The 20,367-nt window shown below is 46.2% G+C and overlaps 8 protein-coding genes across 8 annotated transcripts; 4 read left to right on the plus strand and 4 right to left on the minus strand.

Moving 5' to 3' along the window:
• Positions 1–467: 467 nt before the first annotated feature.
• On the minus strand, positions 468–1,469 carry N7496_001336 (sugar phosphate isomerase/epimerase family protein; the record flags this gene model as incomplete). Its single annotated transcript, XM_056694267.1, has 1 exon — positions 468–1,469. The coding sequence occupies one exon, from the start codon at positions 1,467–1,469 to the stop codon at positions 468–470; it is 1,002 nt and encodes a 333-aa protein (XP_056560996.1).
• Positions 1,470–2,236: 767 nt separating this feature from the next.
• On the plus strand, positions 2,237–3,219 carry N7496_001337 (inositol oxygenase; the record flags this gene model as incomplete). The annotated part of the gene is made up of 2 exons (XM_056694268.1): positions 2,237–3,103; positions 3,163–3,219. 2 exons carry the CDS (start codon positions 2,237–2,239, stop codon positions 3,217–3,219), a joined length of 924 nt encoding a protein of 307 aa, XP_056560997.1.
• A 1,408-nt stretch (positions 3,220–4,627) lies between these two features.
• N7496_001338 (uncharacterized protein) lies at positions 4,628–5,799 on the minus strand (the record flags this gene model as incomplete). Its single annotated transcript, XM_056694269.1, has 3 exons — positions 4,628–5,365; positions 5,424–5,695; positions 5,751–5,799. 3 exons carry the CDS (start codon positions 5,797–5,799, stop codon positions 4,628–4,630), a joined length of 1,059 nt encoding a protein of 352 aa, XP_056560998.1.
• A 377-nt stretch (positions 5,800–6,176) lies between these two features.
• On the minus strand, positions 6,177–7,764 carry N7496_001339 (sugar porter family MFS transporter; the record flags this gene model as incomplete). The annotated part of the gene is made up of 2 exons (XM_056694270.1): positions 6,177–7,235; positions 7,291–7,764. The coding sequence occupies 2 exons, from the start codon at positions 7,762–7,764 to the stop codon at positions 6,177–6,179; spliced, it is 1,533 nt and encodes a 510-aa protein (XP_056560999.1).
• A 322-nt stretch (positions 7,765–8,086) lies between these two features.
• On the plus strand, positions 8,087–10,941 carry N7496_001340 (fungal specific transcription factor domain-containing protein; the record flags this gene model as incomplete). Its single annotated transcript, XM_056694271.1, has 7 exons — positions 8,087–8,164; positions 8,266–9,329; positions 9,381–9,589; positions 9,646–9,778; positions 9,856–10,053; positions 10,103–10,258; positions 10,317–10,941. The coding sequence occupies 7 exons, from the start codon at positions 8,087–8,089 to the stop codon at positions 10,939–10,941; spliced, it is 2,463 nt and encodes an 820-aa protein (XP_056561000.1).
• A 2,255-nt stretch (positions 10,942–13,196) lies between these two features.
• N7496_001341 (gamma-glutamyltransferase family protein) lies at positions 13,197–15,289 on the plus strand (the record flags this gene model as incomplete). Its single annotated transcript, XM_056694272.1, has 7 exons — positions 13,197–13,373; positions 13,427–13,460; positions 13,517–13,676; positions 13,733–14,336; positions 14,409–14,572; positions 14,662–14,795; positions 14,844–15,289. 7 exons carry the CDS (start codon positions 13,197–13,199, stop codon positions 15,287–15,289), a joined length of 1,719 nt encoding a protein of 572 aa, XP_056561001.1.
• Positions 15,290–16,408: 1,119 nt separating this feature from the next.
• N7496_001342 (uncharacterized protein) lies at positions 16,409–17,241 on the minus strand (the record flags this gene model as incomplete). The annotated part of the gene is made up of 2 exons (XM_056694273.1): positions 16,409–16,424; positions 16,520–17,241. 2 exons carry the CDS (start codon positions 17,239–17,241, stop codon positions 16,409–16,411), a joined length of 738 nt encoding a protein of 245 aa, XP_056561002.1.
• Positions 17,242–17,940: 699 nt separating this feature from the next.
• N7496_001343 (putative C6 transcription factor) lies at positions 17,941–20,237 on the plus strand (the record flags this gene model as incomplete). Its single annotated transcript, XM_056694274.1, has 5 exons — positions 17,941–18,200; positions 18,259–18,983; positions 19,038–19,461; positions 19,533–19,815; positions 19,878–20,237. 5 exons carry the CDS (start codon positions 17,941–17,943, stop codon positions 20,235–20,237), a joined length of 2,052 nt encoding a protein of 683 aa, XP_056561003.1.
• Between the last annotated feature and the right edge of the window lie 130 nt (positions 20,238–20,367).

The following is a 20,367-nucleotide window of genomic DNA, read 5'->3' on the forward strand; positions in this document are numbered from 1 at the left end:
GTCTGCTTATAAACAACGATACTGAGCCTGTATTTGACCTATTCTATTGGAACTGCCATAATAGAGAAAGATGACTATTTCCTTTTCCCACAGAGCCTCATCTCGAACGAGACCGCCATAATTCCCCGTGGTCGAGATCTAGAAGCCAAACTCGAATGACACATGACTAGCGTTACAAAAGCTAACTAACTATAGTATAATGGCAAATTAGACATGATTTATGGCGCTAGCTATTGAAGAGAAAGGTTGAGTTGTAGCTTCACCTTGTCTTGATAGTAATGTTACTGGACCTTGCATGACAGATTTGCGAGATCGCCGGCTGAATTCTCCAATGTTTTGTATAATCGTCTCTTTGGTTCAGTTAAGATGAAGTGAGTAAGAATAATTTCAAGTGTTCGGTATATACATGAATTGAAAAAACCACAGGACTAGTAATTACTGTTGTGCCATATCATTTTCACCTCCTGTCACTGTGTGCTCCCCAATTCAGGCACAAGCTTTTGTTCAAGGGTCCTCCATGACTTTATTCCCCTCATTGCAGCATCTTCCGGTCGACTGCTTCCATCCCGCATGCGTCGGTCAAATATCTCAAGCGATACCCAGCCTTTGAAACCTTTGTCCAAGATCCAGGCCTTGGCAATCTCGGCAACAGGTAAATAGGCACCGAGATCACTCTCAAAGGGAAAAGGTCGTGCATGCTTGGACCATGTAAATTGCGGTGACTCCCCTTTGACATACCATGGGTGATCTTCAGAGAAGGGTGGGTCGAACCTTTCGCCATCGGATAGTTGTAGAAAGAATATCTTTTCGACCGGCAGCTCTTCAATAAAGGAGTCCAGCGATTTTCGGAGTGTTTTATCCGAGTCAGGGAATTGGCCCGATGGGGAAAAAAGGTCACCCCATAGCTTCGTGGCTTCGTGAAAGGTGTCCAGGCACAGGCCAAAATTTTCTCGACCGACATCGTTGACATATTGAAGAGCCGTCTCCCATGTAGAGCAGTGTGTTCCCCAGGACAAATACTCGAATGCAATGGAAATTATCGGCTGTTTGGCGCTTCCGATATCAGCTAACTGTTGTAGTTCACTAATAACCACATCCTTGTCGCCGATGGCGTCTGGGTTGTAATTGGATGGAATTTGCAAATATGTGGCGCGCAGGGCTCGGGTAACGTCAATCCAATGGGTGGCTTTGCGTAGCCTGTCGCCAAGGGGAGATCGGTCCCCTTCATAGTTTTCGAAAGGTGCCAAAGCAAGGATCTCCAAGTGTAGCGCTCGACATAGCGCACGAATTTTATCGGCTCCTTCAAAAATTGTCAATTTTTGCGAGTGAGAGAATGTCTCCAGCTCAAAATAGACAATTTCAATGCCTTTGTATCCGGCTTCGGCAGTGGCCCGAATTTTGTGATCGAGGGAATGAGAAGGGTTTTGGCCCAGGGATAGACTGGCAATTGCTAAATTATTTGATAGCATGACTTAGGGTTGGGCCAAGAGGATCAACGAAATTCAGAAATATTTGTGGTTAGTGTTTGATATGAATTCACGCAATATATACCCAGGAGAAAATGCGGAGTTTGGTTTCCGTCCTCCCAGCGGGAGATGAAGCCGACGCTACTGTGTCTGCTGACCATGTCGCTCCTGGGCCATGTGGCGAAGACATGAAACCAAGAAATCAAGGTTTGAGAGGTCGGTTTGGAAAGATATGCGTGAACTATGGAAGTGCACCGAGAGACATGAGCTGGTCGCCATCAGCTTCACATCTGAAGGTCCGAAATAGCTGCGCCGCAGAACTCTGGGTTTCCAAGTCATGGCAATAAGCATGATAAGTAGAATTAAGAACTTCAATCTCAGATTCTCCTCTGTCTTTCATTATGAAATATTATGAAATATTTTACTGCTCGCTCCAACAGCGGCTTCCACTGGTAATCGTGCGTGCATATTTTCCGCCGTACTTGCATGAAGTCATTCCCCGGAGACTTTTCTCCGTAGCCACGAAAAGTATAGGCACATCGCCAGACCTATACCGTTGCTGTCTCTCGGAAGCCCTGTAATTTGAAGGTGACTTAGAGTCCTTCTTTGGAATCAGCATTGCTGGAAAGTATTTTCCGTCCTATCGCCTTCTAATGTTGGATGTTGAATATTATAAATTCAGACCCGTGTTCGATCTAATCCTCAAACCAACATCCCCCCGGATATCAGTTTTCTTTTCGTATTCATTTGGTCGACTAAGTGTTTTCAAGATGGTTGCTGTCGCCGTTCAGCCTGCCTCGACAAACATCGAAGCCACCTCGGACAAGATCGACGCCGTCAATGTCCTCAAGGCAAATGCAAAGAATGCTGCAAAGAGTCTCTACGACGAGTGCGAGTTTGACAAAGACAAGGACAAAACAACCTTCCGCCAATTCAACGATGCTTGTGACCGGGTCAAGAATTTCTATTCTCAGCAGCATACCCTGCAGACGGTTGCTTTCAATTTGAAGGCTCGTAACGACTTCCATGCAAAGACCCGCGCACATATGTCTATTTGGGAAGCAATGGAGAAACTCAACACCTTCATTGACGAATGCGATCCCGACACACAGGAGTCTCAGATGACACACCTCCTCCAATCTGCCGAAGCTATTCGCAAAGATGGCAAGCCCCGCTGGATGCAGCTTGTCGGCTTGATTCATGATCTTGGCAAGCTACTTTTCTTCTTTGATGCTCAAGGCCAATGGGATGTTGTAGGAGACACATTCCCCGTTGGCTGTGCATTCGACGATAAAATTATCTTCGGGAATGAGTCTTTCAAGAAGAATGAGGATTTCCAGCATCCAGTCTATAGTACCAAGTTTGGCATCTACTCTCCTGGCTGTGGACTGGAGAACGTCATGCTGTCTTGGGGACACGATGAATACCTTTATCACATTGTCAAGGATCAGTCGACAATCCCAGATGAAGGGCTCGCAATGATTCGGTACCACTCGTTCTATCCCTGGCACCGCGAGGGTGCATATGAGGAGCTTATGAACGAGCACGATAAACTGATGCTTGAGGCCGTGCGTGCTTTTAATCCCTATGATCTGTACTCCAAGAGCGACGAAGTGCCAAACGTTGAAGAACTGAAGGTAAGACTATCAATAACTACATAGCTCCCTACTGATATGATATGCTAATGTGAGCCTAGCCCTATTACCTTGAACTCATCGATGAATATTTCCCAACCAAGCTTGTGAGATGGTGATGGCTCTTCCCTGTTGGGTTGAATATACCTCTGAAGGATGTTGGTATTAGAGGGATACATACAACTGGGTCCTTAGAATAAATGTCCTGATATTTCTGTGTTTTGAAATTTTGAGATTTTGGTTCAATTCTTCCATTCAAATACGTTTCTCGACCATGGTTGGTTATAATAACGCATTGCTATCCAACATACCTGCTGATTACTTATTGCAAATGGGATCTCCTTGCAATTAAAACATTTCTATTCAAGAGTTCAGCGGATATATAAATCGCAAATCGCAAACTCTGCCATGTTAATTTGACAGACCTCTGACAATCACACCCTCCACAAGGAGATACTTGGCCCGTGACCATAATTCTGCTGAGCCCATAGGCCCATTGAATTTCGAGGATGTATGATGTCCTAACACTAATTAGCATATAAGATTTAATAGGGTATTGCCTCCCCGAAATGCCACAGTGTTATGGAGTTCATAGGCCGTGATATAAACGCAAATCTATTTGTCATTAAATTTTCGCACAAATTCAGGCGTATTGACTACATTTATGACCTTCTAGCCTTGGAAAGATGATGATCTATCTTCATTGACCCCCAACGATCCTACAAACGGCGTTTATCTCCACCCTTCCCTTCACATATCCGTCTCTCACTACCACTGGTGGTGGCTGGAGATCATATTCCGTTCAGATCGAAATGAGATTATGGGGAAAAAATCAAATTGTACACCAGATCTGCTATAGGACTCTGTGGTAACTCTGTCCCAACTGGCAAAAGGAGACAATACCGAGAGGAGTGACATAGGAGTGATAATGACGTCATCTCCCGTCGGAGATCGAACTCCGAATTTAAGGTTCCGACTTCTCGGTCATTCTAGACTGGTTCAGCCTCCCTAGTGACCGGTCTCACATCTCTGACAATAAGGTAATATGTCAATATTTCATGGTTCTTGTTACTGGCACGACTCAAAGTCAGCTCGCACGACAAACTAGGCCTAATTAGGATGGCTCTCGCTCTACTCTCTGTGGTATTCCTCAACTAACTTTTTGAACAAGTTCATTGATTACAACTCAGAGGACCCTTCAAAAGACCTTCCAAAAGAGTGTTAGCTAAAGTGTCGCTGGTTACTCTTTTTCTATGGTCGTCAGATTCAGATTTTGAGAGAAAGGGAGGAAGCGAAGCGAATTGTATTAAGATTGTCATGCCGCTCGGCATTTTTATCGTGCCAGTAATTGCTTTCTATTTAACTAAGTGTACACTATACTTTAGTTACAAGAATTAAACAAGCAATATCGAAGTTTGAAAGAAAACATGAAGTAAAAGATTCCTTCTTGCTCGGAAGACGGGAACTGCATCTACCTTTCGCATGAATCTAACGAGGGCTTCGAGTGGAAATGGGCGAGAGTAAGATTTAATCTTTGATAGCCCCTTCGTGAAAGAAAATCTTCTCTCCAGTAATCATACTTCGCTGCAATGCCTGTCCAATGATAACGGCTTTGACGGAGCCTTGCAGGCTAATCGGAGGCGGGGTGTTGTTCAGACAGCACTCAGTGAACTCGTAAGCCTCGGTGACGAATGCCTCTCGGAACCTCTCATAATAATGCTGTGGCAGCTCACGCCTGGCCCCCTGAGAATCATGAATCTCGACGTGATTCTTTCTCACTTGCATGTTTACCCTCAGGGAGCCCCTCTCACAGATGATCTCAGTGGTGTCTTCCTGTCCAGCTGCCATCATTCGCGAACAATACAAAGCGGCCATCTTACCACCCTCAAATTCCACAGTTGCTATAGCGTTGTCTCGGTCGTTGCTTGCCTCTAGCCCTGGGTGTAACGCAATCACACCAACCGCTTGTAAGGTCTTGATCTGGCGCTCCTCGCCCAGAAACCAAAGCATGAGGTCAATGTCATGAATAGAGCAGTCCACAAAAATTCCTCCACTTGTCTTCGCATAGTCAACAAAAAATCCCGATTTGTCCTGTAAGTCTGCCGTTTGAGATCGGAAGAGAACCGGCGCTCCAAGTTCACCTTTCTTGACTCTCGCGTGTGCGTCACGATACGATGCGTCAAATCGGCGAGAGAATCCGCACATCACTTTTTGCTGTGGGTGGGTTTTGAGGCACTCCTCGTATGCAGAGACTACAGATTGCGCCTAAACCGACATGTGACTGTCAGCATAAATAACCCGAAAAGGTGAATTTTCCACTCACAACTTCAGCATCAATGCTCAATGGTTTCTCGCAAAGAACATGAAGACCCTTCTTGATTGCTTTGATAGCTTGCTCTGCATGTACAGCAGTGACGCTAGCGACCACGACAGCTTCCAAGTCGGCATTCTCAAGCATCTCATCATAGTCCTTGAAAATCTGCACTCCTTGGAGGTTCTCCTGTGCCCAGTCACGCTCACTTTCATCCGGAGTACTCGCAGCTACCACATTCGCACGAATAGTAAGTTCATGGAAGTTAATGGCATGGCGCTTGCCTGTTGTATTCACTGTTAGTTATATTATCAAACAGCCAGAGGTTCGTATGCCTACCCATTCGGCCAAGGCCAGCAATACCGACGCGAAGCTTATGGATGGTCATTATTGATTATTGCAGAGGAATGGGAGTAGAAGAGCTATACAGAGGGTTAGGCTTGTGTCAATGGTTATTAAATAGTAATACACATCTGTCCTACGGAATTCTGCAGTGCAAAGCTCAACTAAAGTTCCCGGAATTTGATGTCCGATTGGTGATCTTGGAACAAATTCCGACCTCGTGACTATGGGCCAATCTTGAAAACCTGGGGCTTTGGTACGAAGTTACACCCAGCAATTTTAGGTACTGAATGATAGTCGAATTTATTGAGAAAGCGAAGTTCAAGACGAAATTTCTCTACAGCCTGCATGCCATGTTCTACGTTATTTTCTATGATCTAGGTAAAATTGACATATTCTAATTCAAGCTCGCTCCAGTATCCATTAAGCAGTAGTCTCGTAGTGCTCCGTATTGATATCATCTTTCTCCACATGCATCTGCAAATCCTCGTCCTCGGTGCGGGCAATCCGCGTGGCGTCCGCCCAGCTAAGGCTTTTTCCTCCGTTGTGCTTAATTTCAAACAGTCGATCGACCTGTTCTAAAGATAAAGACGCAGTCTCGACGTAGAAATACCAAATGACTGGAAGAAAGCAAAGGTTGAAAACTGCGAAGAGCATATAGTACCGCCACTTAATGTTTTGGATGGCAGTAGGCGTCGCAACAACAACGACGTAGACGAAAAGCCAATTGACCGTGGTTGCAAATGACGTGCCAACATTTCGCATCTTTTGAGAGTTGATCTCGGCGGGATAGATGTATGGAATCGAGAGGAGTGACATCCCGTAGAACACATAATAGACAAAAATGAACACGACAGCCAAGATGGACATACCCTTATTGTCCGGGCCACCATATCTCAAGCCAACGGCAACAAGAGCAAAGCAGACGCTACTCGCAGCTGCACCCATGAGCATCAGCCTCTTTCGCCCGACGCGGTCGATCAAGAGAGCTGCAATTGAGCCCCAGAACATGAGAGACATTGAATCAACAGCGGACAAAATCAGAGCCATACGGCTACTCAGGCCAACAGAACGTGTGAGAACTACAGGAAGGTAGTAGGCAATCACATTAGTGCCTCCCACCTGTTGGAAAAATGCTGTCCCAGCTCCGAGAAGCATCCGACGAAGAGTCTGTTGCTTGCTATTTCGAGTAAAAATCTCTTTGAAGGCCACAGATCTCTGCACCTCAGCCTCGTGTTGAAGAGCAGCAACCGAGTGTTGAATCTCGCTTATAACGATGGGGTCGTCGTCAGGCCTGGACAAGATTCTGGCGAGAATGTGCTGTGCCTCGCTGACGCGATTCTTCATGATTAACCAGCGAGGCGACTCCGGCGTGATGAGGACCAAGGCAATGGTGACGAAGGCAAAAAAGCACTGGAAACCCAAGGGAAATCGCCAGCTCACGGGTGACTGGGGGATGAAGGTAAAGCCGTAGTTCATCCACTGGGAACCTGCTCAGTATCTGGGTCTGGGTCTGGGAGATGAGGCGGGCACTTACGTTCGTAATGACAATGCCGAAAATATTCGTCACCAGCTGGAAAACAATGAGTTTCCCCCGATCCTTTGGACGCGCAGTTTCTGCTTGCCATATAGGTATAGCGATGGTATTCATCCCATTGCCAACCCCCGCAACCACGCGACCCACAATCAATTGTGCCAGAGAATATGAGGCCGTTTGGAGGATTGCACCAATGATCAAAATCACACAGCCGATCAGAATAGATTTTCTTCGACCCAGTTTATCACCTGCATACATGGATATGAGTGTTCCAATAATGCAGCCAATGTCGTATGTTGCGACTATCTGGCCTTGGATCGTAGCGCCAGGGAAGCCGAAAGTTCTCAGAAACGGCTCATTATCCAGAAGACCACCGAATACTCCTTGGTCATAGCCAAAGAGAAGAAATCCGGCGCCACAAGCAGCAGCAATCCCATACTGGAGCGTCTTCCCCTGTGCGTTCTGGAGGAACATTGTGTAATAGATTGCCCAAGGGATCAAGTGGCAGTATCGGTGTACCAGTACTGGTCAGCACAAGCGATGTGGCTGAACAATTTTATATAAGCCAATTATGATTTGACTGTATGAAATCAATTTGCCTCAGATAAACGTGGAGAAGCGCTTTGCCGGAATCCATTCACCGAAAAGGCTTCGGCATTGATAGGCGCGGTCGGGATTAGGGCCGATTGGACGGAACTCCGCATTCGCGGGGAAGCCTCCATACCCCAGATTTTGCTCTCTCTACTTGCTTCATTTCCCTCACGCTAATTATCATCTTAATTCCATTCACATGAATATGGGCTCTGCAAAACATCTGCCGAAACGTCGGTATGCTACCACGGCCTGCGTTGCTTGCCGGGAAAGCAAAGTAAAAGTATTCTCGTCCCGAAATTCCGATTCTTGGACCCCAGACTAACGAGCCTTAGTGTGATGGACGCGAGCCATCTTGCTCTCATTGCGTAAGCAAGAGCAAAGAGTGTCGATACCAAGCTTTCGACAAGAGAAAGTGAGGATTTTGCATTCTTTGAATTTTCTCGCGCACGGCCGGAAGCTAAGACTATGCCGTGGAATAGGCTACCTCTTCGAGTCGCAATTGAGTTACTGACATGCAGAGTCGAACAACTGTGTCAATTCATCTATGAAAATGGCCTTCAGCCGCCTAAAATGCCCGGTGACAAAGATACCACTTTGCGAGACATCCTCGACACCCTTGGAATGACAGCGCAAGCTCGGCTTGATAATGAGTCATCGATGAGACCTCCAAGTGCGACTCAGCACGATCAACAACCTTTCCTGAATTCGGCAAGAACTCCTCCCGAAACATCATCAGAGAGTTTTGGGGGGAAGGATCCGAACCAACAGGTGGTCGTCAGTCTGATCGGAGCTGAGCCGGGTGACTGTTTACAGAGCCATATCGGATCAGGACTGTTATCGATATCCCCCAATGAATCCTCTATGATTTCCCTCGAGGAATATCATACAGAGTTGACAGATAACAGTCCAGGGAGTGAATTCAACTCTTGGCTATTTGATCTAGACTTCGGTACGCATATTACACCAGTTGCCACCGACACGCAACCCGCCTTGAGCTCCTCGGTGGAAGATGGACTTCGTATGCCTCCAGTGAATACGCAAATCCAGGCCAAAGCCGCTCATAGCGAAATGGAACCCACTCTGCTTGAGGGATCAGCGAGTACGTCGGACATCGAAGGCCTAGTCGAGGAGCTCTCCGACCGGGTCGGAACCTTAAGAATTGGGCCTGGGGGAAAGACTCGCTTTTATGGTCCGACTTCCACATTCAATTTGGCGGATATTGCACTCTCAGATAGTCGTGAGGCCACTCCCGTCAATCCAGTGTATATCTCGGGGTTTGAGGAGGAGATTCCCGCGGAATTAGAAAATCACCTTCTCAACCTCTATTTCAGCTGGCAGGACCCATCATTCCATGTTGTTGATCGAGAAGTCTACGAAGACGCGCAAAAAAAATGGATTAACCGGGAAGACACCGCTTTCTATTCAGAAGCCCTGCGAAATGCAATGTAAGTCATTCTTCTCCCAATGACAACAACATGTACTCACTATATCAAAAGGTGTGCGCTTGGTAGTGCGTTCGAAGCACGTTATCATTCAACTTTTATCACATTCCCAAAAACTCTTGTTGAATTCTTTGCCCATCGCGCAAAGTCCATACTTGAAAAGGAACTAGACTCTCCTTGTGTTGCGACCGTCCAAGCGTTGGTAATCCTGAGCAGCCATGAAACTGGAAACGGAAAGGAAACGAGAGGGTGGCTGTACAGTGGTAGGCATATTAAGCCATAAATTAGTCGATTTCAGGAAATTGACTTACTGTTTCAGGAATGGCATTGAGACTGGCATTTGATCTTGCCTTACATCTTGATATGTCCAGCCATGTGTCCGCAGGCATCCTCTCAGCCACCGATGCGAATCTTCGATGCACTGTCTTTTGGACAGCATACGTTGTTGACCAGTTCGTCATCGCCCATTTAATTGAATGTGAAGCGGGGTCTAATTATCTCCTAGCCAGTTAGGATTTCATCTAGGCAGACCATCTCGTACAAGCATGGAGGATGTGACAGTTGGAAAGCCCCGACAAGGTGCAGGTCTCCAGGGAAATTGCCGATGGACAACCTACGAAGCATCAACATCTGTTCATAACAGCGCTGGCCTTTTAGATTGCAAAGACGCAATCAGCCGTCAACTAGTCTTCCTCTGTGAGCTTATGGCTCCCTGTGGGTATATACTGTAAGAGCCTCCGAAAACAATGAGTGATCTCGACTAATATTTCAAACAGATACGGTACTTCTAACATTTCTAAAGAGGTTCTCCAAGAACTGAATGCCAAAATTGTTGCCGAGCTACGCAAGTGGAAAGCTACGCTTCCCCCCATCTTACAGGTTAATCTTGATGATTTCACTTCACCATACCTTCCACATTTACTGCTTCTCCAGTATGTCAATCCTTATTCCGTTAGCCAACTACGTTCACAGTTAACGTGGTCTGTGAAGTATGCAATATCACCAGAACATAATATACGCCCACCGGCCATGGATTTCAAAGAGCCAGCTACAACCGCAACCACCAAGAGGTCCCGGATACACGCACGCCCGCGAAATGTGCATTCAATCTGCGATCGCAATCTCCAAACTTCTCAATATGTACGAATCCCGCTACACATTGCGCCGCATAGGCGTGCAAGCAGTTTCTATCACATCCTCCGCCATTCTGTTCCTTCTCTTCGCCGCTATTTCAAACGACTCCTCTCACCCAGGAGACGAGATCTCGGTGTATCTCACGACATGTTTCAGAGCTTTAGACGAGTTCTCTGCGTCTTGGAAAAGTGCACAAAGAGCAAAGGACCTTTTAATTGGTTTGCAGTGTCAATGGGATCGTCGGACCCGGTCAAACAGACTGAAACAGCGAAATAACGGCCCGTCATATACCCCGAGGAAACGCTCGAAGACAACGAGCAGACTTTACCAGATGGCTCCTATGCCTCATGATCCAGCCTTGCAGGTAGAATTGGACTATATGCTCAGGGCTGAGGCTGAAGCTCATTCTGGAAGGTACAGTCAAGATATCTTTGATGTGGCATCCGATATCGGGGATCCAAAGGACCACCATAACCTGTAGGACGGAGCATTGTTCAAGAAATGTTCTAATATCTTTATTAATATGCCTATCTAATATCCTAGACTCATTTATACAATATCTTTCATTCAAAGACTTGAATAGTTCGTCAGTTTTATGCAAAATAGCAAATGCCGTTGAAGGGCATAGGGGATACGTTCTTAACTGATTATAGGTCTAGAGCGGTAATGACTGAGGTGGACGATAAGCCCCAATTGCTCAAAACTAATTTTCTAAGGCAGAAAGTCCGGCAGAATTCACAAGACCTACAAAAGAGAAAAGACAAGAGAAAAGACAAGAGAAAAGACAAGGAAGGGGATAGTTAAATCGGTACTACAGGAATAGCGTCACCCTAGCCTAAAGAAGAAGGCATTAGGGCAAAGGCGGCTATGAAAGCGGTCGATAAACTAACCAATTATGGGTTTGAGCAACTGGCGTTTATCGTCCACCTCAAATGACGCAGATACAGGCGAATTTGAGTGCTTAACTGCCCCGACGTAATTAATTATTGGAAGGGCTGATTTCTTTGACGGTAAGGAATTCGGAGCCGTCATTTGCCAAGCTTAGTGACCTCGTGATCAAGTCGCCGAATTCAGATGCATCTTATTAGATGAAAGCTAGATATTCACTCTGGTTGAATTTTTAATGCTATTTGGTAGGAGAAAACTACGTACTAATCTTCTGGAAAGGAAGCAGAGGCGGCCGATTATAACTTCCATGGCCTATTTCCCGTGCTAGATTACCTGTTCACACTGGCTATTATTTCTGAACACTCCCTCTCGACGGGCCACTGAACGTTTTCTGTGCGTTTAACAGGGTATCGCGGGTTACATCGCAATCCGTATTATTTATCTCCAACTTTCTTGACCTGCTCGAAAACGGGGATGAGCTGGCTCATTGAAGAAGCCAGGAGTCTCTTCGACTCTTCCCATTCGATCTCGCTCGAGGCTGAGTTGCAATGATGCATCCACCTATACCTCAATGCCGCGTTACGATCAGGATCGACTGGGCATTATTTTGCGTACCTTGCCGCAGCAAATATATATTCAAGGCCAGCCATTACACCTGTTTAACTAGCTCAATTAATTTGCATGACCAAGATAATCTGCGATTGAGAGACTGGTAGATCGGGCGGGCGCCGCTGGTGGCTTACGATTTGACTGTCGCCGCGCCCGTGTTCATTACCCGATCCTGCGATTGAGACCTACGATCTAATGCTACGCTATTGTTGCCTCATCTTGTGGGGGCTTATTTTTACCTTGACTTATTTTTCTCTCATGGCTGAAGGCACCCTCTTGTTAAATTGTCATGTAGAATAGTAGAATGTTTTGCAACCGCAACCAGGCCTTCTGTCATACTCTTCTCTACGCATACCACGAGCTATTTAACCTTCTCAATGATATTGCAAGCCAACTTAGATTGATTATTTGGATTTGGCAGAGTCGCTAGGGTAGCCAGGTTAGCCGTCCACGCACAAGCCACTCCTCGCGCGGCCCGGTCCGCAGACTATGCTCGGTATGACATCACAATACCAGTGTAGGCCCACATTTGAGTGGAAATCCTTGCCGAACCCTATCACATAGACACTCATCTTCAGATGGGACTAACGAACAAAAAGATGATCTTGAAGCCTGGAAAACTCACCCGGCTGATCGCCGTCATTGAGATAAGCGAGCGGGGACGATCTGGGGCTAGACTTTGGAGAATATGGTAGTGTCATCGATCATGTACTTCAGCCCACTAATAAACCCCAGAGAGCCAACCAAATTCCTAGAACTGAAGCGTGACTGCAATAACCTGGGATTATATCTTAGGATTTCACGGGAAATGGGGATTCTTTGGTGTTTTGGGTGGCGCCAAACAACGAAGTAATACGACAGTACAAGGAAGAGCCGGATCATCTTCAGAGATCACGACTCGGGACAAAGGCATAAGTACCCTTTGCGGAGTCAGGTTGTCAATAAGTATGCCAATCGGATATTTACGCCATTGGAGATCCCCTAAATATTCCGTTCACGTCACAGTCTTCATATCTACACATTGGAATTCGCGTTCAAGTGATTCTTCAGTGCGAACATGGCAGCTAAAAAGGGCTTAGTATAGGAAGTATTTGAGTCATAGACAGAAGGACAAGGTTGTATTTGGTAGACTGAACTCGTTAAATGGAATATAAATTATTGCTAGGTGCTGCTTGGCAAAGATGTTATAATTTACGCTCAGAATAGGTTAACTGACAGCCGTCGAAAACCATAGTCATCATGAGGGGACTCAGCCTTGCCTTGATATACTCCAACTTTATACCCTTTGCACTGGGATATACCTTTGCCCAAAATCTTACTGCCCAGGGAGTGAAAGGTGCTGTTTCCTGTGAGAACAAAATATGCAGTCAGGCCGGGGCCTCCATGTTACAACAAGGTGGAAATGCTGCAGATGCTGTGAGTGAATTTAATTAAAGCTTGACTCGTTGTAAACTGACAATAAAATGTAGATGGTTGCTACAGTTCTTTGCGTGGGGGTTACTGGTATGGTTTTGGCAAGATAAGTATGTATCAAAGAGCAATCTAACAATTACTACTAGGAATGTATAACAGCGGCATATCTGGAGGGGGGTTTGCCCTCATTCGACTTCCAAACAATACATACGAAATGGTTGACTTCCGTGAGAGAGCACCAGGCTCTGCAAGCGAGACGATGTTTGTAAACGACAAGAATGCCTCCCAAGTTGGTGGAAGAGCTATGTACGTCACCAAAAGCTACCTTGATCGCGTGGTTATCTACTAACTTTGATGAAAAGTGCGGTACCTGGGCAGCTCCGTGGGCTCGAGTCTATTCGGAAAAGATATGGCAAGCTAAGTTGGCAGGCCGTCATCAAGCCGGCCATTGAGGTGGCTGAGGTCGGATTTCTTTTCGGGCACGACATGGAGTGGATGGTGAACTGGACCTTGAAAAACGCTCCATTGTTGAACTCCTCTCAGCCAAACCTTTTCCTTCAGGATCCTGCCTGGCGGCCGGACTTTGCTCCTAACGGCAAACCTCTTAAACGGGGAGATATCATGACCCGGAAAAGATACGCAGAAGCACTACGAAACATTTCGAAGAACGGCGCCGAGGATTTTTACACTGGCTCAACCGCCAGAAGTATGCTACAGGCAATCAGAAACCATGGTGGTAATATGACGGAGAGGGATCTGATGAGTTACTCCGTTGTCCGTCGGACACCACGACAGGTCCAATATCGGAATTACACCTTGACCAGTACAGTTGCTCCTAGTAGCGGATCAGTTCTACTCAACATTCTTGGTGTTTTGAACAATTACGATGACTTCTTCACAAATATATCAACGAGAGGATTAGACACTCACCGGATGGTCGAGGCCATCAAGTTTGGATATGCTTATGTATGTGATGGGCTTTGGGATATTGTCCAGGCTGGATCCTCTAGATGATATGCTAACACAAAATTCTCTCAGAGAAACTCTTTTGGCGACCCAGCATTTGTTCCAAATATTACCAATCTGGAGAGCACGATGTTGTCTCAAGCACGAATTCAAAGGATCTGGCGTAACATTGATGATAATAGTGTTCATACGAATGTCAGCTTCTACGATCCTGACCACAAGTGGACACCGGAATCGTATGTTCACATCTGCAACCATTCTCAAAATCTACCTGCTTTATCATTGAGTACATACAAAATGGTCGCAGCACTAATCATTGTTCCAGGTTCGGTACGTCACATATGGTGGCAGCCGATAAGGATGGCTTGGTTTTGTCCCTCACCACAACGACGAATCTTCCCTTCGGTAGCCACGTCATGGTTCCTGAAACCGGCATTGTTTTGAATTCTCAGATGGATGGTACGTGAGCATAATGTTTACTCAGAAACACTAGACTGACAGATACAGACTTCTCTACTCCTAACACCACTAACGCATTCGGCTATCCCGCTAATCCAAACAATTTTATCAAACCTGGAAAACGCCCACTGTCGTCTATTTCACCTGTAATTGCAACTCGCGATGATGACAGCTTTGCATTTGCTACAGGGGCCGCTGGAGGTAGCCACATCCCTACAACGACTTTGCAGACCTTGATCCATGCTTTGGATGAACATCTGTCACCAAATATATCCCTAGCCCGCCCACGGCTCCACCATCAGCTGTTCCCAAACTATATTGAAATACCTGACACCTATAACAACGCCACTGTTGCGTTCTTGAAGGGCCGCAAGCACGAAATCAAGAGAGTGGCTGAGTGGAGTTACGCTCAGGCAATCTTCCGGTCTCAGCAAGGTCTGTTTATAGCTGCATCAGAACCGAGACAGCTTGAGTCAGGGGCCTTTGCGGTCTAGTCGCGATAGTTTTCTGAAACTCTACATGATCCAATATGATGTCGGGATCATTTAATGTCTAATTGGGTCAGGCTTATGAGCCTCTCAGGGAACTCAACCCGAATCCAATGCGTTGTTTCAGAGAGGGTTCCATAAAATAAAAACAAAGTTCAAGTATTTTGAACTTAAGGACAAGGGTTAATTTTGTTTAGTTAAGATTGATGAAATATTTTGATATTCTGGTTTTCAGGCCCTACCTGTCTGGAAAATGGTAGTTGTTTGGTCCCAACCGAGAGAGAAGAAGCCCCGGTTTTTGCTCTTCCTTTCCTCCCGTGTTTCCTTTAGTCAGTTGCTCTGTATATGGCATATCCAGAAGCTAGTCACTATAACTAAGTTGCCGAGTGTGTTTCATCCAGTCCTCGCCAACCTACCTACCAGAATTTACGCTTAGTAACCCTAAGTCTTGAGCTCATGATGAAAAACACGTTTTCATGAGACTTGGCCTAATAGGGTCTAATATATTTCATTATTCGGCTACTTGGCTCTTGAAAACTTGGTAGCACAAATCAGGGGCTTGGGAGTTTAATTCTTACCAAAGCCAAGTAGGGCAACGAAGCCATGGCTAGAGGCTGCCACAGTCTGTCTCGCAATTATTTCTTACATGCTACGGTTCAAGTGAGAAATTGTGACGATTGAATGCCATCTATCAATGTAGTTCAATACGATCACACGACCTTGGCGAGCTATGGAAATAAATTATGGAAAATTGATAAACAATGATATTTAAAACTCTATACTTCTAAGATCTAGGGAGTGTATTCGCCTGACTTTCAAACAAATTGGATAGAAGTGCTTGCATCGCCATATTGGTGAGAAAAACAAAGGGATGGAGGGGAATAACAGAAAGAAAGAAAAAGGTCCCTTACCAGTTCCCACATATCAGTTTCCACGGATTGTACCTGTCTAAGGATCGCGCGAGCAGCCTATCAAACTCGTTCGATATCAAACCTTAAATGGGGGTTTGCTTGGGCATCGTGCCAAAGAACTATCCGTGCAATCCGTCGAGTACCACGAGCAAATGCGTTCAAGACAAGATACGCCACAATTTTGCCTATGGGGGTTCCGAGTAGTACTTGAAACTCAGGGGTATGGTATGCTAGAACTCGGGGGTTCTCAGTATTGTTAGGCCAGAGAACGCCTATGATAAACCCACGAGTCACCGGGTTAGCAATTTCAGTCACAAATACGTACTTGAGAGTATCAATATCGAAGTCTTTCTCGTAAATTGCCTTGCTGATTTCGGAAATAAATGGGAATTGCGAGTTTTCTGGGTGATTAACGTCCTCCAGGAAGATCACGCTCTGTGCAGTGCGGCCGGACCACCAACACACATTGTACGGCTGGTTTGGTGGAGATTTCTTGATGGAAATCCATCGATATGAGTTTTGCCTCAGTTGGGAGCCAATTGCACCTGGCACACCAGGAGGAAGAAACGTAGATTGAGTGTAGTTTGATGGCAAGCCGCCAAGTTGTTCGAGACGCTCCCATCTTTGATTCATAAGCCCACGGAAGGTAGACCCTGAGATCGTGATTGGGCAACTTACAGATGGGTTGTTGATCCATCCAATCAGGCGTATACCCGTCTCCTGTTGCTGCCGGTAATTTTGCAGTGAGTCGGATGCATTGAAAGGGGAGTTGTTACCATTTTCATACCTTTCAACCTCGCCTCCCCTCGAGTTCTGAGAACGGTCACTAGATGGTCTGTAACCAGGGCGGAAACTAGGGGGCTTATCGTCAGCAAGTAGTTTTTCAGAAGTTTGGGAGCTCTTCTTCTCTCCAGACAATGAAGCCCTGAGAGTGTGTGAATCAGGCGAACCAGAAAAATCCGAGCCTCCAGCGAAGAATTGGGGACGGGATAGTTTGGGCAGCGACCCGGAGCCTCTCCCCCCACGACCATTAGACCTACCAGACATGGATATGGAGATCAGTGGTAGAAGCGAAATTGAGCTTGTAGATGTGAAATCGATCTTGTTTTATCAGAATCCGAGAATGGACTTGAAGTGATGAACGAGGTTAACATACCAGGAGCTGTGGGACTTTATATACCCTACTTCTCACGGCCGTAGACTCATATTGCGTAAATAGATCTCGTGCTCAACAAAGAAGGCCAGAAAGTCATGGACGAAAGACTTCGAATGTCATTGTTCAAGCACAATGGAAAAACTTGCCAAAAACGAAGGCTAACCTTGAAATAGTCTTTAGAGACAAATAACGTTGGTGTAGAAAGATATTGTCTGTCATAAAAGAGCGATGGTCATTCAAATTAGATAAAGTATGACTCTCTGCACAAAGATTCTCGATAGCCTATAGATAGATCAAGCCAAGGAATGATCTGAGGTCGATCGTTATAATTTTCAACCATAAAAGATCAAAGAAAAAAAGGATAGATGAGCATGATATTTTCAAAGTAGGTGAAGAGAACATTATTCCCAATCTCCAATTAATTTCCGTAGTGCAGTTCACTGATTTGCGTAATTGTGGAGAGATGGAAACCTCAATGAACAGGCCGGATACGCTAAACCCATTTAGTCAAGGATAAGGACTTTTACCGCGGCCTCCCCAATTACACTCCCTTTCCACAGCGCTTTAGCTCGAATTCGAGTTCTCAAGAAATGCGTACCACTGACGATCGCCGGTCGCAGTCTCCAGCTACTCGTCGAAACGGCACGCTGCAGTCATGCGAGCCGTGTCGGCGGTCGAAACAGCGTTGCGACCATGAACGACCCGTTTGCCGTAGATGCACGGCAAAGAGGATCACCGATAAATGTTTCTACCATCCAGCCCCGATGACCCGCCGGAGGGGCTCGGATCAAACCGGTTCGAATCCAAGTATGGCGCCGTCGAGAAGACTGACTAGTCAGCCAACTTCCAAGTAAGCATGCGTTAAACCGCGGGAATTTTGATGAAATGAAATTAACCATCCATATCAGTGCTTCGAGCCCAGGCTCAGGTTCTTTACATGGCGGGCGTTTATATGCGCCCTTAGAGCCGCCATCTGCACTACCAGGCTACATGGGCTCCACGAGCTTCACCGCCGTTCTAGCAGAGCATCGCAACGAGATTGCATTTGAGCAAGACGAGAATGTGGAGTCATGCCCAGTTTTGGTAGTGGAACCAGATCGGGTCCAGTCCGGAGCTGAGGTCCTGCTTTTCCTTTATAATCTCAAAGACCGGCGCAAGCTTGTTGACAAGTTTTACCTACGGTCATGGAATGTGGTTGTACCTAAGATGGTTGTGGTCGCAATCATGGACTCTATTGACGAGATCTTTGGCGGTTTCAACACCAACGATTTGATGCCCCAACTGCAGAGTCTAGCCACTCAGATCTTCCAAAATTCCTCGCGAGCATTGAAAACGCATCAGTCTATGACTATCAAGGAATATTGCAGTTCATTCACAGGACGCAATTTTCGTTGGGAAGCACTTGGAAATATTTTTACTCTGTGTGGTCAGCAACTAGTGATCACCCCCGAGAACGACCCTGCAGTTACCGAGGGGGACGATCCAGGGGCGAAAGATCGACTATTAGAGCAAGTCACTGTGGCCAGTACTATTTGCCTCAACTTTTGTGACCAGGCCTCTGCAGCCAATGAAATGCTGGCATATCTGCAATATAACGATGTCATGCTACGAACACAGCTATACGGAGATTCGAGTGCGTCTTCTCCTTCCATGAAAGACAACGATCGAAACTGATATTGGACTTTAGGCTATCAAGCATGGCGTCGACTCGGCGACCTCACAGCTACCATATATGCAGCTGGCCTGCATGTCGACACCGAAACCTCGGATGATTGTCCTTTCTTCCTTCGTCAATGGCGTCGGTGCTGCTTTACGTCGGCATTTTACATGGACAAGATGATGGCTACTTTCGTTGGCCGGCCACCCCTATTGAACTACCGATATTGCACATTAACTCCTCCTTTGGATCTAAGTGATGAAGCCCTTGTAGAAGGGGGCGAGGCTCTGAACCAAGCTATCTCCGAGCTTGACAGCGCAGGATGGAGTACAAATGGGATTCGCCACCGAATGTCAACGGGACGAATCCGATTCCAACTGTCTGTCTTTAGGGAAAGGACACTGGAGATCGCATTGGGGTGTCATGAACCGCGTGATTTGATTCAAAAGTGCAAGTGAGTGGCGGAAATTCGGAATTTGTACGAGTTGATCGTCTTTCAAAGTCTAACCAACGCTTCATCAATAGTGAAATTCGTGAAGGTGTACGTGCAGTGTGGGAGTCTACTCCAGACCACCTCCGGTACGATCGAAGGGCAAGAGATGATTTCCACCACGGATGGTTGACTCTGGTTTACCTCTATCTCAACTATTTGTACACTTGTTTCCTGCTTCAGCGAGCTTTGATCAAGCACACAAATACCGGGCAAGAGTCGCTCTGTGACATCTCACGCCAGGTCCTGAGTATTGTGAACAGCATCACTACTATGCGCAATCCGATGGTGGATCTTGATCGGCATTACTCTTGGATTGTACGTTTACTTTTTCTCTTGCCATCAAGGTTGAGGTGCTATTTTTACTAATTGACGAATAGGCCCTTACATACGGCGTCCCAAGCTCAGGTGTTCTTCTGCTCGAACTCTTACATCAGTCTCACAAACCCGGTCCACACAACGTGGTTCTCCCTCGCGCCGAGCTAGTTCGCAACTTGAGCGTGTTCATCTCGATGCTTTCTTGGATTGCGCGACCTGGGCATGGCAATTATCGCACTTGCAAAGAAGCTGAGAAGAACTTGTCTCGCATCTTGGACCAAGTACTCGATCCACAACCTGTCCATCCGGAAATGGTGCATGATGTCACGTCCGAACTATCCAGCTTCTTGAACTGGTCGAATTACAACAGCTGGGACTTTAGCTCCGAATACTTTCCGCTGGCGAATGGTTTTGCACCATGAACAAGGAAAGATGATCCTTGATCTACGCAAGAGTCTATGTGTATCTTCAACTCGTCAAGTCATTAATATTGGCGATAAATGGGGGTATGTAATAAACACCGGGCACGATTCCATCCAAACAGACAGCCAA

The sequence above is a fragment of the Penicillium cataractarum genome, assembly GCF_028827025.1.
Source record: "Penicillium cataractarum strain IBT 29864 chromosome Unknown utg000001l, whole genome shotgun sequence".
NCBI classification, from domain to species: domain Eukaryota; kingdom Fungi; phylum Ascomycota; class Eurotiomycetes; order Eurotiales; family Aspergillaceae; genus Penicillium; species Penicillium cataractarum.